At 46.8% G+C, this 19,074-nt stretch overlaps 1 protein-coding gene across 11 annotated transcripts in view; it reads right to left on the minus strand.

Moving 5' to 3' along the window:
- LOC147020588 (sushi domain-containing protein 4-like) overlaps nucleotides 1-19,074 on the minus strand; it is a 57,503-nt gene that overhangs the window by 25,313 nt on the left and 13,116 nt on the right. For 6 of the 11 annotated variants that reach the window (XM_085896059.1, XM_085896057.1, XM_085896061.1 and 3 more), the window contains exons 2-5: nucleotides 15,662-15,768; nucleotides 2,995-3,201; nucleotides 1,553-1,732; nucleotides 1,075-1,266 (exon numbers count right to left, since the gene is read on the minus strand). In XM_085896059.1, coding sequence (XP_085752185.1) covers nucleotides 1,075-1,266; nucleotides 1,553-1,732; nucleotides 2,995-3,201; nucleotides 15,662-15,758 — 676 coding nt within the window. In that variant the 5' untranslated portion in view covers nucleotides 15,759-15,768. Of the gene's footprint in view, nucleotides 1-1,074; nucleotides 1,267-1,552; nucleotides 1,733-2,994; nucleotides 3,202-15,661; nucleotides 15,769-15,919; nucleotides 15,958-19,074 lie in introns of those variants that run through there. The other 5 variants (XM_085896067.1, XM_085896065.1, XM_085896064.1 and 2 more) reach the window with 3 other exon arrangements.

A 19,074-nucleotide genomic window follows, 5' to 3' on the forward strand; every position in this document is an offset into this window, starting at 1 on the left:
ATAAAAATTAACAAACACGCGTGGGTGTCTTGGTCCAGTTTATGACACGTTCGCTTCTGAGTTCATGGCAAACATGGGAAGGGGGGGGGAAAAAAACTCTCGGTTCCTAAAACTCATTTTTGTAATGGACAGTTTTATCAGGAGTTTGAGTCTGTAACCGCTCGTCGAAGACTAATAATTGGGAAAGAAAGCCAATGTTACAAAGTGTTCTGTTTATGCGCATTTCATTAATGCTAATGTTTCGTTTATGCAAAATAATGCTGACTTTAAATTTCTGTCGGGGTTTCACAAAACAGCTTGGCTTTGGTTGATGCCAGAAATGGAATTGTTAGCCGCATTGTTAATATTGCTGAAGAAAGTGGAGAAGCAAATTTTATTATTTCATAAAAAGTGTTGCCCGGTGTGAGAGGGGTAGCTGCCATATCCCCACCCACAAGTCCTGATGGTGGATCCAAGCCTGCTATATATTGCAGACCAAAATTACTCGTCATAAATTTTCCTTTTCAATGCAAATGTTACTGAAGGCCAACAGGATGTCCTGCAATCTTGAGGTACAGACACTTACCCAGGCTAGATTATATTGAGGCATTCACGTTTGAAAATATTTATTTTAAAAATAAAATAAGAAACGTTAAATACCCCACGGTATCTTTCATGAAGAGTAGGCGAGCCATCATCGGCACACTGAACAAATTACTGTCCAGACCTTCATAGAACGTCAGGCATGACCAGCCAGTTAGTGATAGACTTTGGCCAAAACATCCCCCATAGCAATAATCCCACAAAAACATAGCAATAATTGTGGCCATTAAAGAAGAAGAATATAAGTATTACTGAGGAAAGAAAAAAACTGAACTTTATATTTTGGACATGGTCATCAAAAGTCACTTCTCATTTGACTTTTTGTCTTATTCTATTTCTCCACCTAAGTTTCCTGTTTATCGTGTCTCAACCTTTCCTTCCGCATTTGCCATTGTTCCTGCCTGTCATCTTGTCTATCTGGTATATTCGTCAAAGATAGGCTACGTTGTGTTTAACAGAGAGGTACAATGGGTACTGTGTGGGATGACGTACACTGTGAAGGGAGGCATGTCGGGGGCTCCTGAGACCAAGTGAGGTGTTTGGTGCAGGAAATTCGCTGTGCTCCGTGCATGCTGTATCCTGGGTAGCATGTGTACAGTATAGAAGAACCGACTGGATATGTGCCATTCAGAGAGACATTTTCACTCAACCAGCTGTGGCTGACAGGAAGAGGGGTTTCACAACCTGGTGTGGGAGGAATTGAAAGGATGAAGAAGAATGGGGTGCAGGAAGTTTGGTATAAATAGTGGGCAAAATAATTGCGGGGTTGCTGCTGAAAAGACAAAGAGCAAGAGAGATTAAATATATAAAATGAGAAGAGAGAGAGCAGTAATAAGATGAAAGAAATAACAGCAATACAAATTACAAGAACAAAAATGACAGATTATATGAGGGGGTGGGGAAGAAGGTCAGGAGGTCACAGAGGAGTGAAAAGCAAGCAAAGTACTTCTGAACAGGCAAAACACAACACCTCTGCAAGTCGGCAGCACATCCCAAGATCCGTTGGAGAGACAAGTTGCCCGACTAGCGCTCGCAGCGGGATATGAAAGGTGCAAGCCACTAGTGCACCACGCGAGCAGCGTGCTGTTGGCCGTGTAGTTATAGTCAAACGCGTGGCCATGTGCAATCGCTGGAGTTTGACATGTGGTGACTAAAGAAAAGTTGGGAAAATAAAGGTATGTGAACAACAAAAATTCACAATTTTGTTGCACAATAAACGAGAGCGAAGTCGATGGCATGCCATCGCAAATTCCCACACTTCCCACCTAAAGCAAGGTTGAAAGATGGCAAAATAGTCCACCAGGAATGACCCAATATCAAATTTTGAGTGCAATTTCTTTTTTCTGTTTTGCCACACACGCCAAAGTCACCACTCTCTGGGGCATTAATCTCATGTCAAATCCAAGAGATCATACAATATTTCATGCATCTCCCAATGCTGATTGCGTATACAATGTTTCATTTAAAAATATTTCAAAATGTGCCTGTAATTGCATTTCACAGTATTTGACCTTTTCATCCTACACCAGGGGGTTTAGCCAAAAATTATACTGCTCTCACACCTTCTTGCTATGTGGTGATCACAACTACCACGTTTGGTGAATTTCTGCACAACCATTTGAGGAGGAGATAGTGTGATGGACAGACAGCGACAGACAAAAACACAGGTGGAGCCAATTACAATACCCCCTCCATAGTTTTCAAAAAGCTTTGGAATAATGATCTTGACATTCAAGTCACTTACCGGAGATTGAACACCAGAAACAGATATGTACTTTTAGCGTCCTTTAGGCATATTTTTGCATTAAAATCTGTTGACAAAGTCCCATGTCACGCCGAACAACCACCCCCACCACCACCCTTTCCGAATTAATACCATGATGATAACATCCAGGATGTTTTGATTCACATAATCTTGACTTTTTCAAACTTGGGCAATTTAATAATAAAGCACACCTGTAAAAAATATTTCAATTATCCCCCACTTTGCAGTGTCATTTTTGTCCCCCCCCCCCCACCCAAAGATTTGACCCCTGGTTCATGCCACAGAGGGTGGGGACTTAGAGACACAGGGGTCAAATCAGAAGATTGTTCAATTCAAAATTTGATATTTGGTCATATCATAACTGGTGGAACTTTTTGGAATCTTAAACTTTGCTTTTGGTGGGATGGGTGGGGATTTGCGATGGCGTGCCATCGACTTCACTCTCGTTTATTTTTTTTAACCTCATATCCAGTCATGTTTTCTCAAATGAATAAAACGATCCTATGCACATTTTCGATTAATGGATTTCAGCAATATGTGAGATTTGGCATGGAGTTCAAAGTCTGATCTATGCATATTGTGAATCATTGATGGCAGAGGTTTGCATACCGTCGACACCAAAGAGCAGACACACAGCATGGACTTACGCTGGCACAAGGGCAGCTCACTGGGAAGCCATGAGAGGCCTCCGTGAGCACGACGTAAGCAGGTGCTCATCGCTGGACCCACAAGAATGTGACCGGCATGGCAACTGTATCGAATCACTGACATCTCAAAAAATGTGCCATTAGGAGGCGAACGAGAACCATAAAGGGGAATTCCTGGCTCTGGGCAGAACAGATCCAGAGAAAGTACTGCGGGGATGGTAAAAGGAATGTCAAATCAGGCCAAAAGCCATTGGAGATAGAAATTAAATAAAAGCTATTTGCTTAAACAAACTACAAATGCGAAAGCAGGTTCCTGTTTGGACCAGCGATGATGCATTGGAGGTCATTGTTCAATAATAATTTGATTGCTTTTTCAAACGAGCTCTTCACATAGCAAATCAAAGGTATGATAAAACATGCATGTGATGACCACAGACAATGAAGAACATTCCAAAAGCAAATTTTGGCACAACTACCGGTCCCATGTTTGTCTTCAGCGATATCTATTACTTTCCAGGAGGTGACTTCATTACAGCAAACCTCAGGGTGCTTCAGATGAAATGCCAGGATTTAAAATCATCAGGAGCAAACTACTGATGGTATATATCTATACATGTTATATCTACACAGAGGAGCATTCACCACTTGGTTGTGAATCTCGATCCAGCAATAAACTGTCATCCTCATGTTTGGCAGGCAGGATGGGGATCAGTCTGTGTGCCATCCATGTGATGGACGTTAAACTGGGCTTTCCATCTGTGAGAGATGCCACAGTATCTCACAACGTAGGAGGTGAGATATTGCCAGCACCGGTCGAATTGCAAATTCCTGCCCAGACTACAACTACAAAGGAAACGGCAAGCCACCCAGTGTAATCCTTGCTGTGGAGGTTGCTTTGGCAACACCGAACCTGCTTTCGGGCGGAGCACGAAGAAGAAAGAAAGGAAGTTTTTTTTTGTTTCATGCTCCTTTTTTGTTGTCAACAGGTGACATGTTCAGGGGAAGTCCATTCATTGGTTGTTCAGCAAATTTTGGAACACAGGCAGTGTGTGTGTGTGGCAAACAATCATCAGCCGACTGTGCGAACAATTGAAATCTTGCAGAGGATATTCACCATAGTAGGGTGATTGGCATTCCCCCAAATAAATCAACACATCGTCTGTCAAAGTGTCTAAAAGGACTTTGGGTAAAGGGGTCCAAGCAGTCTAAAGGGTGTAAACGTCACGTTCTCCGAAAACTTCGTGAACATTCGGAAACAGCGTGTAAACAATGGCAAGATGCAAATCAGAGAGTGATTTCAGCGGCGATGAAATTGAGTGTTTTCATTCCGATATTGCCGAGGACGAGTCGGAGGATGATGGGAAGTTATACTATGGAGTTTCTGGCCCTGAGCCATATAAATTTGAGCCACTTGCAAGTACCAGAAAATGGCCTATTTTGTGTACAAGTGGCAGGACTGACTGTCTGGCAGTTCACACTGACAGACTCCACCAGACAGATTGGTTTGTAGATTTTCATTTTCTTGTTCAATGCATAAAATAATGTAAAGTTTGATTCGTCTGTGACTTGATATAATAATTTTTTTAACCCTCCAGTAGCCTGGTTTTGGCTCATTGGTTAGGGTGGTGGCTTGGGATCCGAGGGTCCTGAGTTCAAGCCCCGTCGCCCGCTGAATTGATACACCAGGGGGTTGACTCAGCCTGTCATCCTTCCGAGGTCGGCAAAATGAGTAACAGTTCCAGTGTGTGTTCTGGTAGAGGGGCACTGCATCAGCGACACAGTCGCGTTTCAATAAATGATAGCGATCCTGGCAGCTAAGCTGCCATACGACCACCACCAACCTCAAGTCACTCAAGAGTCAGAAATAGAATAAATCAATAATGGACCCAAATATATTGTTGTGGTTGAGGAAATTCGCAAACCACCATTCAGGTCCCGTAGGTGAGATATCTCTGTAAGTACATGTGTAGTTAGCCCCAAACCCGTTGTTTAGAGGGAATAAATGTCATTCATTCGGGCTGCGACCCTTTAAGATAGCCATTTTTCTGTTCTATCTTTATTTTGAACCAACCACGTCTCAACCGCCATCACACAACAACCACCAACCGCAACGCCGCTTCACAACAACAACAACGCCAACAGCCACGACCTTTACCTTCGCAACTCGCTCTCGCAACCATCGCATCACCGCCATTCCAAGCATCACCGTGGCCAGGGACCGTCACTTTAGACCCTCCACCACCTTCACCTCTCCTGCTTCTACCGCCATTCCCGCACCGCTTGTGGGCGCCGAGCGTCAGGCTGTCCTGGCCTCGTGCGGAACGCGCGCCGAGCCTCGGGTGCAAAAAGCGGCCTTTCCGAGGGGAAGTCGGATCAGGAATGATACACGCCCACTTCCGATCCCTCCAATCATTAAGCGCGGGGCGATTTGGCCCCGCCTCCAGGCGCGTCGGAGTAGAATCGATATATGCAAATTTGAGGATCAGGGGAGGTTCACGCCCACTTTTCCTCCGTCCAATGGGCGAGCGTGGCTCCGCCCCCGAGCCCATCCTGATCCGGAAATTTGCATATGGCTTCTCCAGCCGCACTATAAAGCGCCGAGCGCGGGGCGAATTCAGTTAGTTTCTGTTTCGGGCTCGGGCGAGTTGGAGAGGTGTGGCGGCGGCGAAGTGTGGCAGCAGCAGTCAAGACGGGTCTGGAGGAGAGTCGGTCTGTCGGGGTTCGGAGTCTGTCAGGGAGCTGCAGAGAGGGGAAGCCGGGAACGCGGTCGAGGGCGCAGTGGAGTCGCTCGTCGCGGGACCCAAGCAAGCCAGCTATCCTCTTTCCCCAGAGCATCAACAACCCCCCCTGTTTCCCCCCGCGCTGAGATAGTGCGAAAAGGGGGCCCCGTTCCCACCCCATTCCAAGCAGTGCCAACGAAACCCGCGGAGGAGCATGGAGTCGGGGCACCGACGCCATTTTGCGGCTCATCACAAGACGGGTAGGCTCCACGCAGTCTCGGCCCCAGGCCCGTCTGCCCCCTTGTCGTAGAGGGTGGCCCCTTTTGCTTTTGCTTTTGAGTATATGTGTTGTCGGCGCCGTCTGTAAAGTAAAACTGTGTAAGTGTTGCCGTGTGCTCACGTAGTCGGTAGTAGATCTGCATTGTGTTTCTTTTGTTGCAATTGCTTTTGGTGCATAATTGTTGTGTTTCTTTTACATTTGCTTTTGGTGCATAATTGTTGTAATTGTATATGTGTGCTTTCCGTTTGCCACGGAATAAATGTGCCTCATGTTGAACTGTTTTTCCCGTTTCGCTTCGTCTTTTCTTTAATTGAATCTCCATCTTACTTCACGTAAAGGGTTGGTCGTGGGCTAAATACGCCCGATAATTAATCGGAACCGTCGAGGTTGACGATAACACCGCTCGGTTATCCCGATAGTACGGAACGGGTCGCTTAAAGTGGCCCGTGTCCGAAGTCGACCTGCGGCGAGGTGCGATCGCCCGGTCTACCCTCCGTGTGGGTACTTAGGTAGGTCGAATTTCGCGAACAACCCTATCCCACGCGGGGGGGCCGATTGGCACGATCGTGGTGAGGCCGAAAGGCCCACCCGTGACTAGTTCCCGGCGTTAGTCCGAGAGGGTCACGACAGAATTGTCCGTCCGGTGGGCGACGTGCCGCGATTCGAGTTACGTGGCCGCTCGCACGCCGGCGGGCGCGAATTCGCAACACTGGTGTCAGGAGTGGGATACAAACTCATCCCCCTCCTCGCCGCACTGGTGTCGAAGAGCGGTAAAACGGGCTCTCCTGTCTCCAGCTAAATTCACGGGAATCGGTCCAGGGGTGAGAGGAGCGACCCCCGATTCCCTCCAAATTACAAGCGATTTAAATTAACCCTTTACGAGAGATAAGATGGCGTCTCAAGGCGAGCGGGAGCCGGGGGTATTAGAAATGGATTTAGAATGTGTAGAATCCATGGTCCAGGATGAAATCTCCATGCAGGAAATGTTGGTTGTGCAGGAACACGAACTCGCCCAACTGAACCCAGAGCCCGAAATAGGTGCGGCGGCGGCCGCGGTGTATGACACCTCCCCTCCCCCTCTCCGCCAAACCCCCCGATCCTTGCCGAATCGGCTCAGCTGAGTGCACCCGACATGGCCCAGCTATGCGCCATGCTGGCGGCAATGACAGAAAAGATGGATACAAACACGAATGAAATGAAAAACGAAATAAAAGGCATGAACGAAAAGATGGATACAAACACAAACGAAATAAAAGGCATGAACAAGCAAATGAACGAAGTGAAGGCGAATATGGAAACAAACGCACTCAAAATGAAGGAAGAAATTAAAGAACTGCGGGGTGCGACGCAGAACATGGGCCGAAGCCTGCAGGCGGGCATAAAGGCAGTAACCGCGGAGCTCAAAATGGCGACGCCACGTGTGAGAGCGAACGAGCTGGGAGGGAGTGCAACGGCTGTCGAGCCCGCGGTGGAGGCGGGTAAGGACAAAGTAATTCGGGGGACGTGTTGGGCGAGAAGTGTGAAGGTGACGGAGAAAGCAACAGTGAAGATGACCGAGAGGGAAAAACTAATTGGGGTGACGGAGACGTGCACGAGGGAGATAACAAGGGAAGAGACAGAAATAATAATTGAGACAAGGGAGATAACGGAAGAGACGGAAATAATAGAGACACGGGAGATAGAGGATGAATTGGACGGGGTTAGAGACGCGCACACACACATAGAGGTAGTGGAGGACCATGAGGGGGAGCTGGCGGACTGGGTGGAGACCCAATGCGAGCAGCTGGATGGCCTCCTCCAGGAACGAGGGGAGGGAGTATGCCCCCTTGAGGCGAATCACGACCAGGTGGGTTCGGTCGTGCTTTGCGAGTTCGAGGGGAGGAGTGCTGTGGACGGGTGCACGCCGAGCTTGGGGGGTATAGAGGCCCCGGAGACCCTTGTGGGGACACGAATCCCCAGTGTGGTTGTCCCGTGTGTGAGTGGTGTGGTGGTAAGTGTGCCGGAGGGCGTGCTCCCCAGCACGCCGTGTGTGGATGAGACACCGCGGGCGAGTGCCCCCCGCGTGTGTGAGTGGTATGGTTTGTGTGAGGGAAATGGCACGAGTGAGTGGAAGGCCGGGAGTGAGTGGAGCCACGTGTGCGAGGGAGGTGGCATGCGTGAGTGAACGGCCGAGTGCAAGGGAGACCGTGTGTGAGAGAGAGTGGTATGTGAGGGAGATGGCGGTCGGCATGTGTCTGCATGCAGCCGCGTCTCCCGGTGTTAATGTAATGGAGTGGTGTATGAGCGTCGTAACACGCAGGTGTGCGTGGGTGGAATGGAGACGACAACGGCGACAGAGGAACGAAAGCTGAGTAGTGGCTGTAGCTGTTTCGGGCACCGTGCCGGGTTCACCCAGCAGCGAGCGCGAGGTCCGTGCTGTGCAACGCACGAGGCCCCCACGTGCTCGCTTGGGTGAATGAAGTCCCGGTCCGGAAACGAACGCGGTGGATTTGCCGATCCCGCGGACGGACAAAGTTTAGGCAGGATTACGAATTTGGACCGGACGGGTTCTCCACGCGAGCGGGTGTGTTCAGCTCCAACGGGCAGGGCACATGTGTTCGCGTGGGGAACCCCTCGAGACGTGGGGCTTGTGTTTTTTTTATGCGCACGGTGACGTCATGGCTGCACGTGGGGTTGGAATCTGGCAGGAGGGGTATCCCTGCCGGATGGTACCATCCAAGGAGGGACGAGGTACACGTGCAGCTGCATGACGTCACGGGCAGGTGCAAAGTGCGCGAGCTGTGAGTTGCCGCGCTGGTGCTGCGCATGTGGGAAAAAAAAAAGGCAAGCCTCACTTTCGGGTGAATAGGACTCCCGGGCAAGGGGTGGATGATCCCCTTGACCTGGGCACAGGATGAAACTAGTTAGGGGGAATGGTTAGCTTAGTTAGACCGGCTCCATGGGGCAGGATAAGTCCTCATGGGGCCCGTGGAATGGATTAGTTAGAGGGATTGTAGCCAGATTAGGATGGGAAAGTGATTTTTGATGATTTAGAGGATAGTGACAGACTTTGAATGTGTAGCGGGGACATAGCTTAGCTACGTAGGTTATAAGGAACGTGCTGTAGTTTAAGGGACGACGTGGGAGCACGAGTTAGTTAGGGGATGTACTTAGAAGGATGGCAGAGTTCAGCGGTGTGTGTGTTGAAGAGTTGTGGGTTGTGAGGTGAGTACATGTGCTTGGTGAGTGAGTGAGGCCAGCGGGTCTGTGTGTATGGAGCTAATGTAGAATGCATGGTGCGATGAGTGATTGGGGGGAGGAGTGACTCCCGCCCAAGGGACTTGGGGCTTGTTAACTAACCTAACCGGAGTTACACTAACTCACTAACCGGAGTTACAACTAACTAACTAACTAACGGTTAGTTACACTAACCGGAGTTAGTGTAGAGTGAGTTAGCTGGGTTAGTCAAATTGAAAAATGGAAGTCGTTTTGCTGTTGGTGGGAGTGTAGGCTCGAAACCCGTTTGGATGGGTGCAGGAGCCCTGTTGACGGGCTGGGAGCGTGGCTGCGAAAGGTGAGTATCGCTGAGTGGGTACCCCGGGCACCAGGCTAGTCGGCCGTGGTAGGCCAAGGGCCCATGGGGGGCCGGGATAGCGTAGTGGGCACCTCTCCTCCTTCTACCGCCATTCCCGCACCGCTTGTGGGCGCCGAGCGTCAGGCTGTCCTGGCCTCGTGCGGGACGCGCGCCGAGCCTCGGGTGCAAAAAGCGGCCTTTCCGAGGGGAAGTCGGATCAGGAATGATACACGCCCACTTCCGATCCCTCCAATCATTAAGCGCGGGGCGATTTGGCCCCGCCTCCAGGCGCGTCGGAGTAGAATCGATATATGCAAATTCGAGGATCAGGGGAGGTTCACGCCCACTTTTCCTCCGTCCAATGGGCGAGCGTGGCTCCGCCCCCGAGCCCATCCTGATCCGGAAATTTGCATATGGCTTCTCCTGCCGCACTATAAAGCGCCGAGCGCGGGGCGAATTCAGTCAGTTTCTGTTTCGGGCTCGGGCGAGTTGGAGAGGTGTGGCGGCGGCGAAGTGTGGCAGCAGCAGTCAAGACGGGTCTGGAGGAGAGTCGGTCTGTCGGGGTTCGGAGTCTGTCAGGGAGCTGCAGAGAGGGGAAGCCGGGAACGCGGTCGAGGGCGCAGTGGAGTCGCTCGTCGCGGGACCCAAGCAAGCCAGCTATCCTCTTTCCCCCAGAGCATCAACAACCCCCACCCTGTTTCCCCCCGCGATGAGATAGTGTGAAAAGGGGGCCTCGTTCCCACCCCATTCCAAGCAGTGCCAACGAAACCCGCGGAGGAGCGCGGAGTCGGGGCACCGCCGCCATTTTGCGGCTCATCACAAGACGGGTAGGCTCCACGCGGTCTCGGCCCCAGGCCCGTCTGCCCCCTTGTCGTAGAGGGTGGCCCCTTTTTCTTTTGAGTATATGTGTTGTCGGCGCCGTCTGTAAAGTAAAACTGTGTAAGTGTTGCCGTGTGCTCGCGTAGTCGGTAGTAGATCTGCATTGTGTTTCTTTTGTTGCAATTGCTTTTGGTGCATAATTTTTGTGTTTCTTTTACATTTGCTTTTGATGCATAATTGTTGTAATTGTATATGTGTGCTTTCCGTTTGCCGCGGAATAAATGTGCCTCATGTTGAACTGTTTTTCCCGTTTCGCTTCGTCTTTTCTTTAATTGAATCTCCATCTTACTTCACGTAAAGGGTTGGTAGTGGGCTAAATACGCCCGATAATTAATCGGAACCGTCGAGGTTGACGATAACACCGCTCGGTTATACCGATAGTACGGAACGGGTTCCTTAAAGTGGCCCGTGTCCCAAGTCGACCTGCGGCGAGGTGCGATCGCCCGGTCTACCCTCCGTGTGGGTACTTAGGTAGGTCGAATTTGGCGAACAACCCTATCCCACGCGGGGGGCCGATTGGCACGATCGTGGTGAGGCCGAAAGGCCCACCCGTGACTAGTTCCCGGCGTTAGTCTGAGAGGGTCACGACGGAATTGTCCGTCCGGTGGGCGACGTGCCGCGATTCGAGTTACGTGGCCGCTCGCACGCCAGCGGGCACGAATTCGCAACAATATTATACACTGGAGCCTTGGCGGTGAAGTCTTTCTAACAGCTGAGCTTGACCCCAGCGAAAGTAAACAGTTAGAACAAACCCCAACTTTCAAGAGACTGTTGTGGCATATCTATCTATAATTCCAGCAGTGTGTGTGTGCGTGTGTGCATGTGCGTGTGTGAGAGAGAGAGAGACCACTGTTTCTCGACAACCACTGGTCTGATCGAATTGAAACTTGCCAGGTATATTGCTAGGGCCCTGTGGATGTGCCTTTTCAAGGTTTGATATTGTTACGGTCGTGGAAATTCGCATTGCACCATAAAGGGTCCTCAGGTGAGATATATCGGTAAGTTAATGTGTAGTTAGCCCAAACCCGTTGTTTAGAGGGAATATATGTGATCCATTCGGGCTGCGATTCTTCAGTTCGTCGTTTTTCTTTTGCTGTCATTATTTTGGTGCAAGAACAACAACGAACATCGCCACAACCAACATCTCAACGATCACGCCATTCACCACACGATGCCAACAATCACGCCATTCACACGACGCCACCTTCCACAACAACGCAACCACATCTTCGCCACTCGCCATTCAACGGGCACCGTGCGGTCACAATCTCCGCGGGACGGATGAAATGAGCGGAGTGGCAGCAGCAACCCGGGGTGCGAAGGGGCATCTCCCGCCCAAAACTCCCGCTTGAATGTCTCCCACCGGATTTTCCCTTCTGCTTTTCCCGCGCTTTGGCATGGGGGAGGTGCGATTTGAGCCAGAGGTCAAAGGTGAAAAAAGGTGGGGGTCTGATTTTGGGGGAACAATTCCCTGGCCCTGAGCCAAAACTGACTTTCCTTGCCCCCCCCCCGCATGGCTCGGGGAGGGGGGAACGAGAGGGCACGCCCTTTTTGGGAAGCTTCCAGAAGGGAGGTGGAGCCAGAAACGGGGCGGGGCACGGGGCGGAGCGAAGGGCGGAGCCCGACCCTACAAAAGGCGTGGGTGTGAAGAGTCCTTGCTCTTGGTTCGTTTGGTCGATTGTCGAGAGTTGTGGGCGTGAAGGTCGACAAAAAACACCGTTCCCTTGTCCCTGTTCCCTTGTCCCTAAAGGGGAATTGTGAAGAGTTGTGGTGATTGTTCCTGGTCGGAGGTTCTGTTCGTTCGTCCCTGTCGGGCGGATGACACATGAAGGCGCGAGGCACGAGCCCAGTGGACCACGCCGGAGGGACTCGGAGTTACAGTCGCCAAGGGCTGGACGACGCTCCAAGGGAAGTCGCGACTTCCTTTTCTTTTGGGGTTCTGTGTAAATGTCTGTGGGTGGCGCCAGTCTTGAAAAGTAGAACTGTTATAAGTGTTGCCGTGTAAATAATATTCGGTTGTAGATCTGCTTGCTTTTATTGTTTTCTTGCTTGACTGTAATATACGTGCCTTCCGTGCTTCCGTAATAAATGTGCTGGTCCAATTGTTCCCCGTTTCGCTGCGTCCTTTCCTTTGTTTGAATCTCCATCTTGCATCACGTAAGGGATTAATAGTGGGTTTTAAAACAACCGGTAACTAATCTGAACCGTTAAGATCGACGATAACTCTGCTCTGTTATCCCTGTAGTACGGAACGAGCCGCTTAAGCGGTTCGTGTCCGGAGTCAACCTGTGGCGTGGTACAATTCCTCGGTACGCTATCCGCGTGGGTACTTAGGTAAATCGACCATTCGGCGATCGGACCCTATTTCACGCGGGTAGAATGCAGACTGAGTTGTGGTGAGGTTAAACCCCCACCCGTGACTGGTTCCTGGCGGTAGTTCCCAGAGGGTCACGACTGAATTGTCTGTTCCGGTGGGCGATGCGGTCGCCATTCGAGTCAAGCGGCCGATTACACGCCGGACGGGCCAGAATTCGCAACAATATTAATCGGACAAGTGCTTCCCAAGTTATGGCCATTTATTTACCAACCAATGACAGGACACGTTGTTGCGTAGGCGTGGCCGATGGGGAAGAGATTCTCAGCCGCGTTCCCCATTACGGGTCACAACGTATGGACTTCCGGATAGTGTATTCTAATAATTTCTCGATTTCTTATGCGCATTTATAGATAAACACAATGCCCCAATCCAGTCGTCGTTTACGAGAGCGAAGGAACAGCCTGTATGGTTGTTACCTTCGCAAGCTTTGTTGCGAAGGTTATGTTTTGATCGCTGTGTATTTGTTTATTTATTTATTTGTGAATATGTGTGTGTTTGTTTGTTTGTTATTCGCATAACTCCAAAAGTATTGAACTGAATTGCAGCAAATTTGGTGGGATGATTTGTTATTATCCTAGGACCATTTGATTAGATTTTGGGAGCGATCGGATCAAAGGTCAAGGTCAAGGTCATGAAAAGGTCAAAATCGTCTTTTTACCATAGCGCGGTCAATTTGTATCCAATTTGCATGCAACTAATGCCAAAAATGTTCAGAATTCAATGCCCCATCTTGTGATATGTGACATGACACAATGACGTAATAACCCTTATTGGCGGTTGGGAGTCAAAGGTCAGGGGGGGTCACGACATTGCAAAATGTGCGGTTTTAGTCATAACATGGTCAATTCTTATCCGATTTGCATGAAACCAACACCAAAATGTTGACTGTTCTGTTCCCCACACTCTAATACCAATTACAAAATTAAGAGTACAAAGGTCAAGGTCGAGGTCATGAAAAGGTTAAAATCGTCATTTTGCCATAGTGCGATCGATTTTTATCTAATTTGCATGCAACCAATGCCAAAATGTTGTGAATTCAATGCCAAATCTTGTGATATATGATATGACACAGGAAATTTAATGTTTTTAAGCCATCATAACACATATGAGATGGCAGATGTGGTATGTGATTAAATACCCTCACAATCAACGGTTTCTGGGGGGGGGGGGGTCAAAATGTAGCGTTGGCGAAGGTATGCGCTCTACTGAGTGCCGGTTCTAGTTTGAAAGTGTTTTTTTTTTTTTTTGCAACGACAAACACAAATTAAATTTTTAAAACATTTACCAAGCCAGAGAACACAAAATATCGATCTATACTTTATTCCTTCACAGCTAAAACAAACATAGCGAACACCTTATCGTTTTCTATTAATATGCATCGATGTCAAAGTGAGAGGTGGATTACAAATGGAGATAACACAAAGCGATCCTTGCACATTTTCAGTGGCTAAAACACCTCCCGAGGAACCCACCGTACTGCACCGCAGGACCCAACAAAGGCGGAAACGTACGTCAAATTGATGTGAGATTGAAAACATGTGTACTTTTTCCCGAAACGAACGACGAAGCAGCTTGGAGAGCACTTGCCAAGTGCCTTAAGCATTCAAGCAAGCACTCAAACGAAACGGTCAAAATGAAACGACTACCTTGGCATGAACCGTCATATTAAATATGCAACTCCCGGAGACGCCCGAAATTCACACAAGTCCGAATTGGACAAATGAACATTTTTCTCAGAGTTGGAACTGCTTGCAAGTGTGATTCTGGAGCTTAAATTTTGTAATTATTTTTTGTTTAAGAAATACTCATGGTGAACGCATATGAGGAAATGAAATAAAACAACGAACGCTGACGTCTCCGGGCGTTTCGCAGCATTACAATGAACCCAGCGATTCGTAGCTTTGATGAACAGCTTGTTCCAAGTTGCGGTCTGTTCCAAGTCAAGGTAGGGTTGAGCAGGTCAAAAAACATGGCAGCTTCAGACCCTAGCGAGGTTACCCACGAAACGCCTAAAGACCCCAGACAGCAAGCTGGCTGAGGATCGCCTGATGAAGAATACAATTAAATGAGGCCGTTAATTATAATCTTCAAAAGGGGTGTTTTAATTAACCAAAACATCCAATTTTCGCTTTTGCACTTCCTTGGAGGTTTCTTAGTATGAACTAGCCGAAACCCCATCACAGACGGGGCACAAAATTGGTCCTTCAGTATTAATTTTGATTATCTGTCGAATGGCGTTGGTCCCGTCTCGATCGGATGAAATTGAAGTTACCCGGTGACCTTGACCCCTTGACCTTTGATCTTGAACTTGACCCCCCCACGTCCGTTCTCATGTCCCAAGGATCACTCATGCCAAAAGGACGAACAAACACACACACATACATACATACAAACAAACATATTCTATCTTTTTAGTATAGTAGAATAGAATCGATGTAAAGTTTCAGGCTGCTAGGTTTTATAGTTTTGGAGTTATGGAGGAGACACACACACAAACACATACATTGCCTTTTATTAGTGTTAATACAAGTGCCGAGTACTTGCTTGTAGAAAGTTATTTGACGTAAAATAAAATTTTTAAAAATCCACGAAAGGGAAACGTCTTCTTGAAACAAGGCCTGCACTTTGCAATGAATTAATTATTCAACATTCAACGGCACATTCCCCAGGGATGATACTGCATCAAAATAAGTTTCTTGTAAATACGGCAGGCTTACCTCATATCATCGTGAATGACAATGGACTATTGTGTTATGTTGGCGAGGCTTTGCTCTGGACAAGCTGGAACTTGGAAAAACTGCTGAGCAAATTAATCATCCTTGCTATAAATTAAGACTAAAGATGACGATGCATCTTACCATTTGCCTGGGTCCCAATCAAGTCGCATGAACAGGAGAGCAGCAGAAAGATGGCACGCCGTATCCACACATACGGGAACGTGAATCTTTCAATCATCGCGGCCGATCTGGAGGCAAGAAGGAACAGGATGAAAAATAAATTAACAAAATTTCACATGAACAAGTCATTGTTGCACAAAGGTTACATGTTGCAATTCTACACGATTTTGAATGGACTGGTGGTAGAGAAGTATTCCTCGTATATATCATATGACGTACAATTGCAATGTGATATAATCCATGAGGTGTTATGGCTGGAGGAGGAAGTTTAAAATGAAAAGTACAAAGCAGGGCTAAAGATGAAAAATAGGAGGGGGTGGGGTGGTTAGCATGACAGCAGAGAGAGCAAAAAGAGCCATCTGTCACGCACAGGAAAAAAAAAAAAAACTTTGAGCCATCTGCCAATCACACTTCTCTCTTCACTGTTACAAATGCCTCCATTTACCATTAAAGTTATTACCAGCAAAATTAAAGAACACCCATCACAAAATAAACAAGAACCATATTAACAAAAACAAACCAGAAGAATGGGACACAACCATGATTACACATTTGAAAAGAAAGGCAAATTAACATCCAACCAGATTTCAGATCAAACCAATATGTAAATACACCATTCAGGATAATCCATCGACCAAACTACCTCCCAACCCATTTTGCTTTCCTTCAAAACTTAACATGTTAAAATCCACACATTTCAAACATCAGCCATACTGACCGACTCCAAGCCTTTAACTGCACCCCTTCGCCTGATTCCCATGCCAGTGCCACACCCTCAAACAGTGCTGGTTTTATGTTCTCACCAAAGTTTCTCCCAGTTGGTAAACTGGAATGCTCACCAAATACTTAGCATGCCACTTAGAAACTTCGGATCGTAATGCACATGATAGAGTGAATATGTTAATAATTATTGGAACATTTATTTTTAAAATACAGGTGTCAAAGTTCCTGGAAAGGTTAAAAAAAAAAAGGCCTCAGGGCAAAAGGTCACAGACAGTGCAGGAGTGAAGGGTAAACAGAGGCAAATGCAAGACAACAAAAGGAGTTGCAAGTTGCAGATGAAAGCAAGACTAGGTAGAAAACTGAAAACCTTCCAACAAGCTAATAGCAGGCCACAAGACTCAGCCCACAATGCCAATGATGCAGCCTTAGAATTTGTGTCCTCTATGGCCTTACATTCCATGTACGTGTGTATGTGTGTGCGCACGAATACGCAAAGAGGTTCATCGAGCAGGCGAATTAGCTCAGTACAGGGAGTTATGAGCGTCTACTTAAAAAAAAAATTAAAATAATAATAATAATAAAAAAAGCCTCTCCTCCGAATGAACTATTCTTTATGACACAATGCCAACCTCTGAACAGAAATTTGAGGTCAAGGTCAGAGAGGGTGAAAAAACGATTGATGTACAACGGCTTATATTGACATACCCAACAAAACTTTCCTCTCAAACACAAAAAGATTATTTAAAGTTACCTGTGTGACGTTTAACTATTATTCGCATCCCAGATGCACTTGTACTTCCATCTCGTCTGCAAGAAGCAAAGTTGATTGGTCGTGATGGTGTAAAATTCGGTAATGTTTTGTCCAAGTACTGATAAACAGCTCGGTTTTTAAAAGTGTCAAAAAGGCAATTTGTGTTCCACAGTGTTCAACTATATAGTTCAATTCAAACAAAATAAAGATTTTAAAGGTTGTCAGAAAAAAATCTGAAGTTTTACCATTGATGGGAGATATTTTACACCACACTGTTTAAAATGCCACATTAATTATTCATGCCTGTTGTTTGCGTCTTTTATGACGTCTTAAAAAAAAACAGCCGAGTTTGCTGTTTGGAATGATTTTCAATCTTGTTTGACTGCCAGACAGCGTTAAAAAACATTCTCTCCTTCTCCTCCTCCTCCTCCTCCTCCTCCTCCTCCCTACATGTGCGATTCAGGACAAATCCAGAGCAAAATTACCGCTAAACTATAGGTTTGTTTTCCGATTCATGTTCAAAATAAAACATTAAATTGAAATGAAATTATTCCTCAATCATAAACTGACATTTGTAGACAGACAGACAGACAAAGTGAAACAATTGCTTAACCCCACTTCTCAATTTGAGTGTGTGGGGTAATGAGTCAAGCTAACTAGACAACTAGATATATGACAATAATGTGATGGCATCACAGTAAAATTTACTTTTTAAGATTCTTAGAACAGCATTTGCTTCAACATATAAACTCCAAATCACAACCTGTTCACGTGAATACGAGTTGATTTGTGCATTGTCAAACATGACTCAGTCGATTATGCAAATCCATTTATCCACGCACTGAAAATAATTTCCTTTTTAACATCTTAAAATAGACCCATAGATTGATGGGTGAGTGATAAAGGTTGCTATGAAAAGACAAAATCCCAACAAACGAGCCATGTGATGACACAAAATCCCAGAGCACAAGCCAGGTGCAAGTACAAAATCGCAGAGCACAAGCCACGTGATAATGGCTCCTGGTGACATTTGTCAGATTCAGATACCTGACTTATATTTTTAGCACTTTCCAAATATGCTCCTCAACTGTGGAATTCCTTGCCTCAAAATCTGCATAATCTTGTCAAAAACAGTCAACAAATCTCTCCTAAAATCTCACCTTTTTAAGGTTGCTTTGTTCATTAAATTTTCCTTCCTCTTCTTTATTTGTAATGTGCTTTGAGATTTTACTTCCAAATAAAAAAATCAGTTTACAATAAATTGATTGACATGACAAAAATTGAGAAAACATCATTCCAAGTAAAACGCAAGAGGGGCACAACACATTAAAATGAATTATGGGAGGGGTGAACACTAAAATGAAGAAGAAAAAAGAAAGAGAAAAGATAGTGTGGAAAATAAAAAAAAATTGTTAGAAAAAATATATATATATATATATATATACAAAAAACTAAAAATAAATAATAGTAATAAAAAAAGAATTTTGTTTTTAAACAAGCACGAATGAGCAAAGATCCTCGTCTTCTAAATGATGACGTCATAAAAACGAATATGACGTCATTGTGATGCATCAGGTTTGCGATAAATTATCTGTGCTAATGCCGGGCTTGATTCCCGCAAACAAAATTCAAACAGCTTGCCTAGTTTCGGAGATAATGGTATAGGTGATTTCCATTAGCGGCGATATTATGTTAACTTTTTTTCTCTGAAGAATTTCCAAAATCGGAGATGGTTACTGCCTGCGCGTGGGCTTTCTGTATACTAGTGCAGCCCGTAGATGCGTGGCCGTACGTGCAACCCCCCCACCCCCCCAAAAAAAAAACTCGAACCGAGTGCCAGAAAAAACAACCACACAAGCCGTTCCTTCGCTTTCATGTGCCGGTACGTGCGTGGCTGTAC

The sequence above is a fragment of the Eptatretus burgeri genome, chromosome 9 (genome assembly GCF_056783735.1).
Source record: "Eptatretus burgeri isolate ZD-2024b chromosome 9, Ebu_testis_v1, whole genome shotgun sequence".
NCBI classification, from domain to species: Eukaryota; Metazoa; Chordata; class Myxini; order Myxiniformes; family Myxinidae; genus Eptatretus; species Eptatretus burgeri.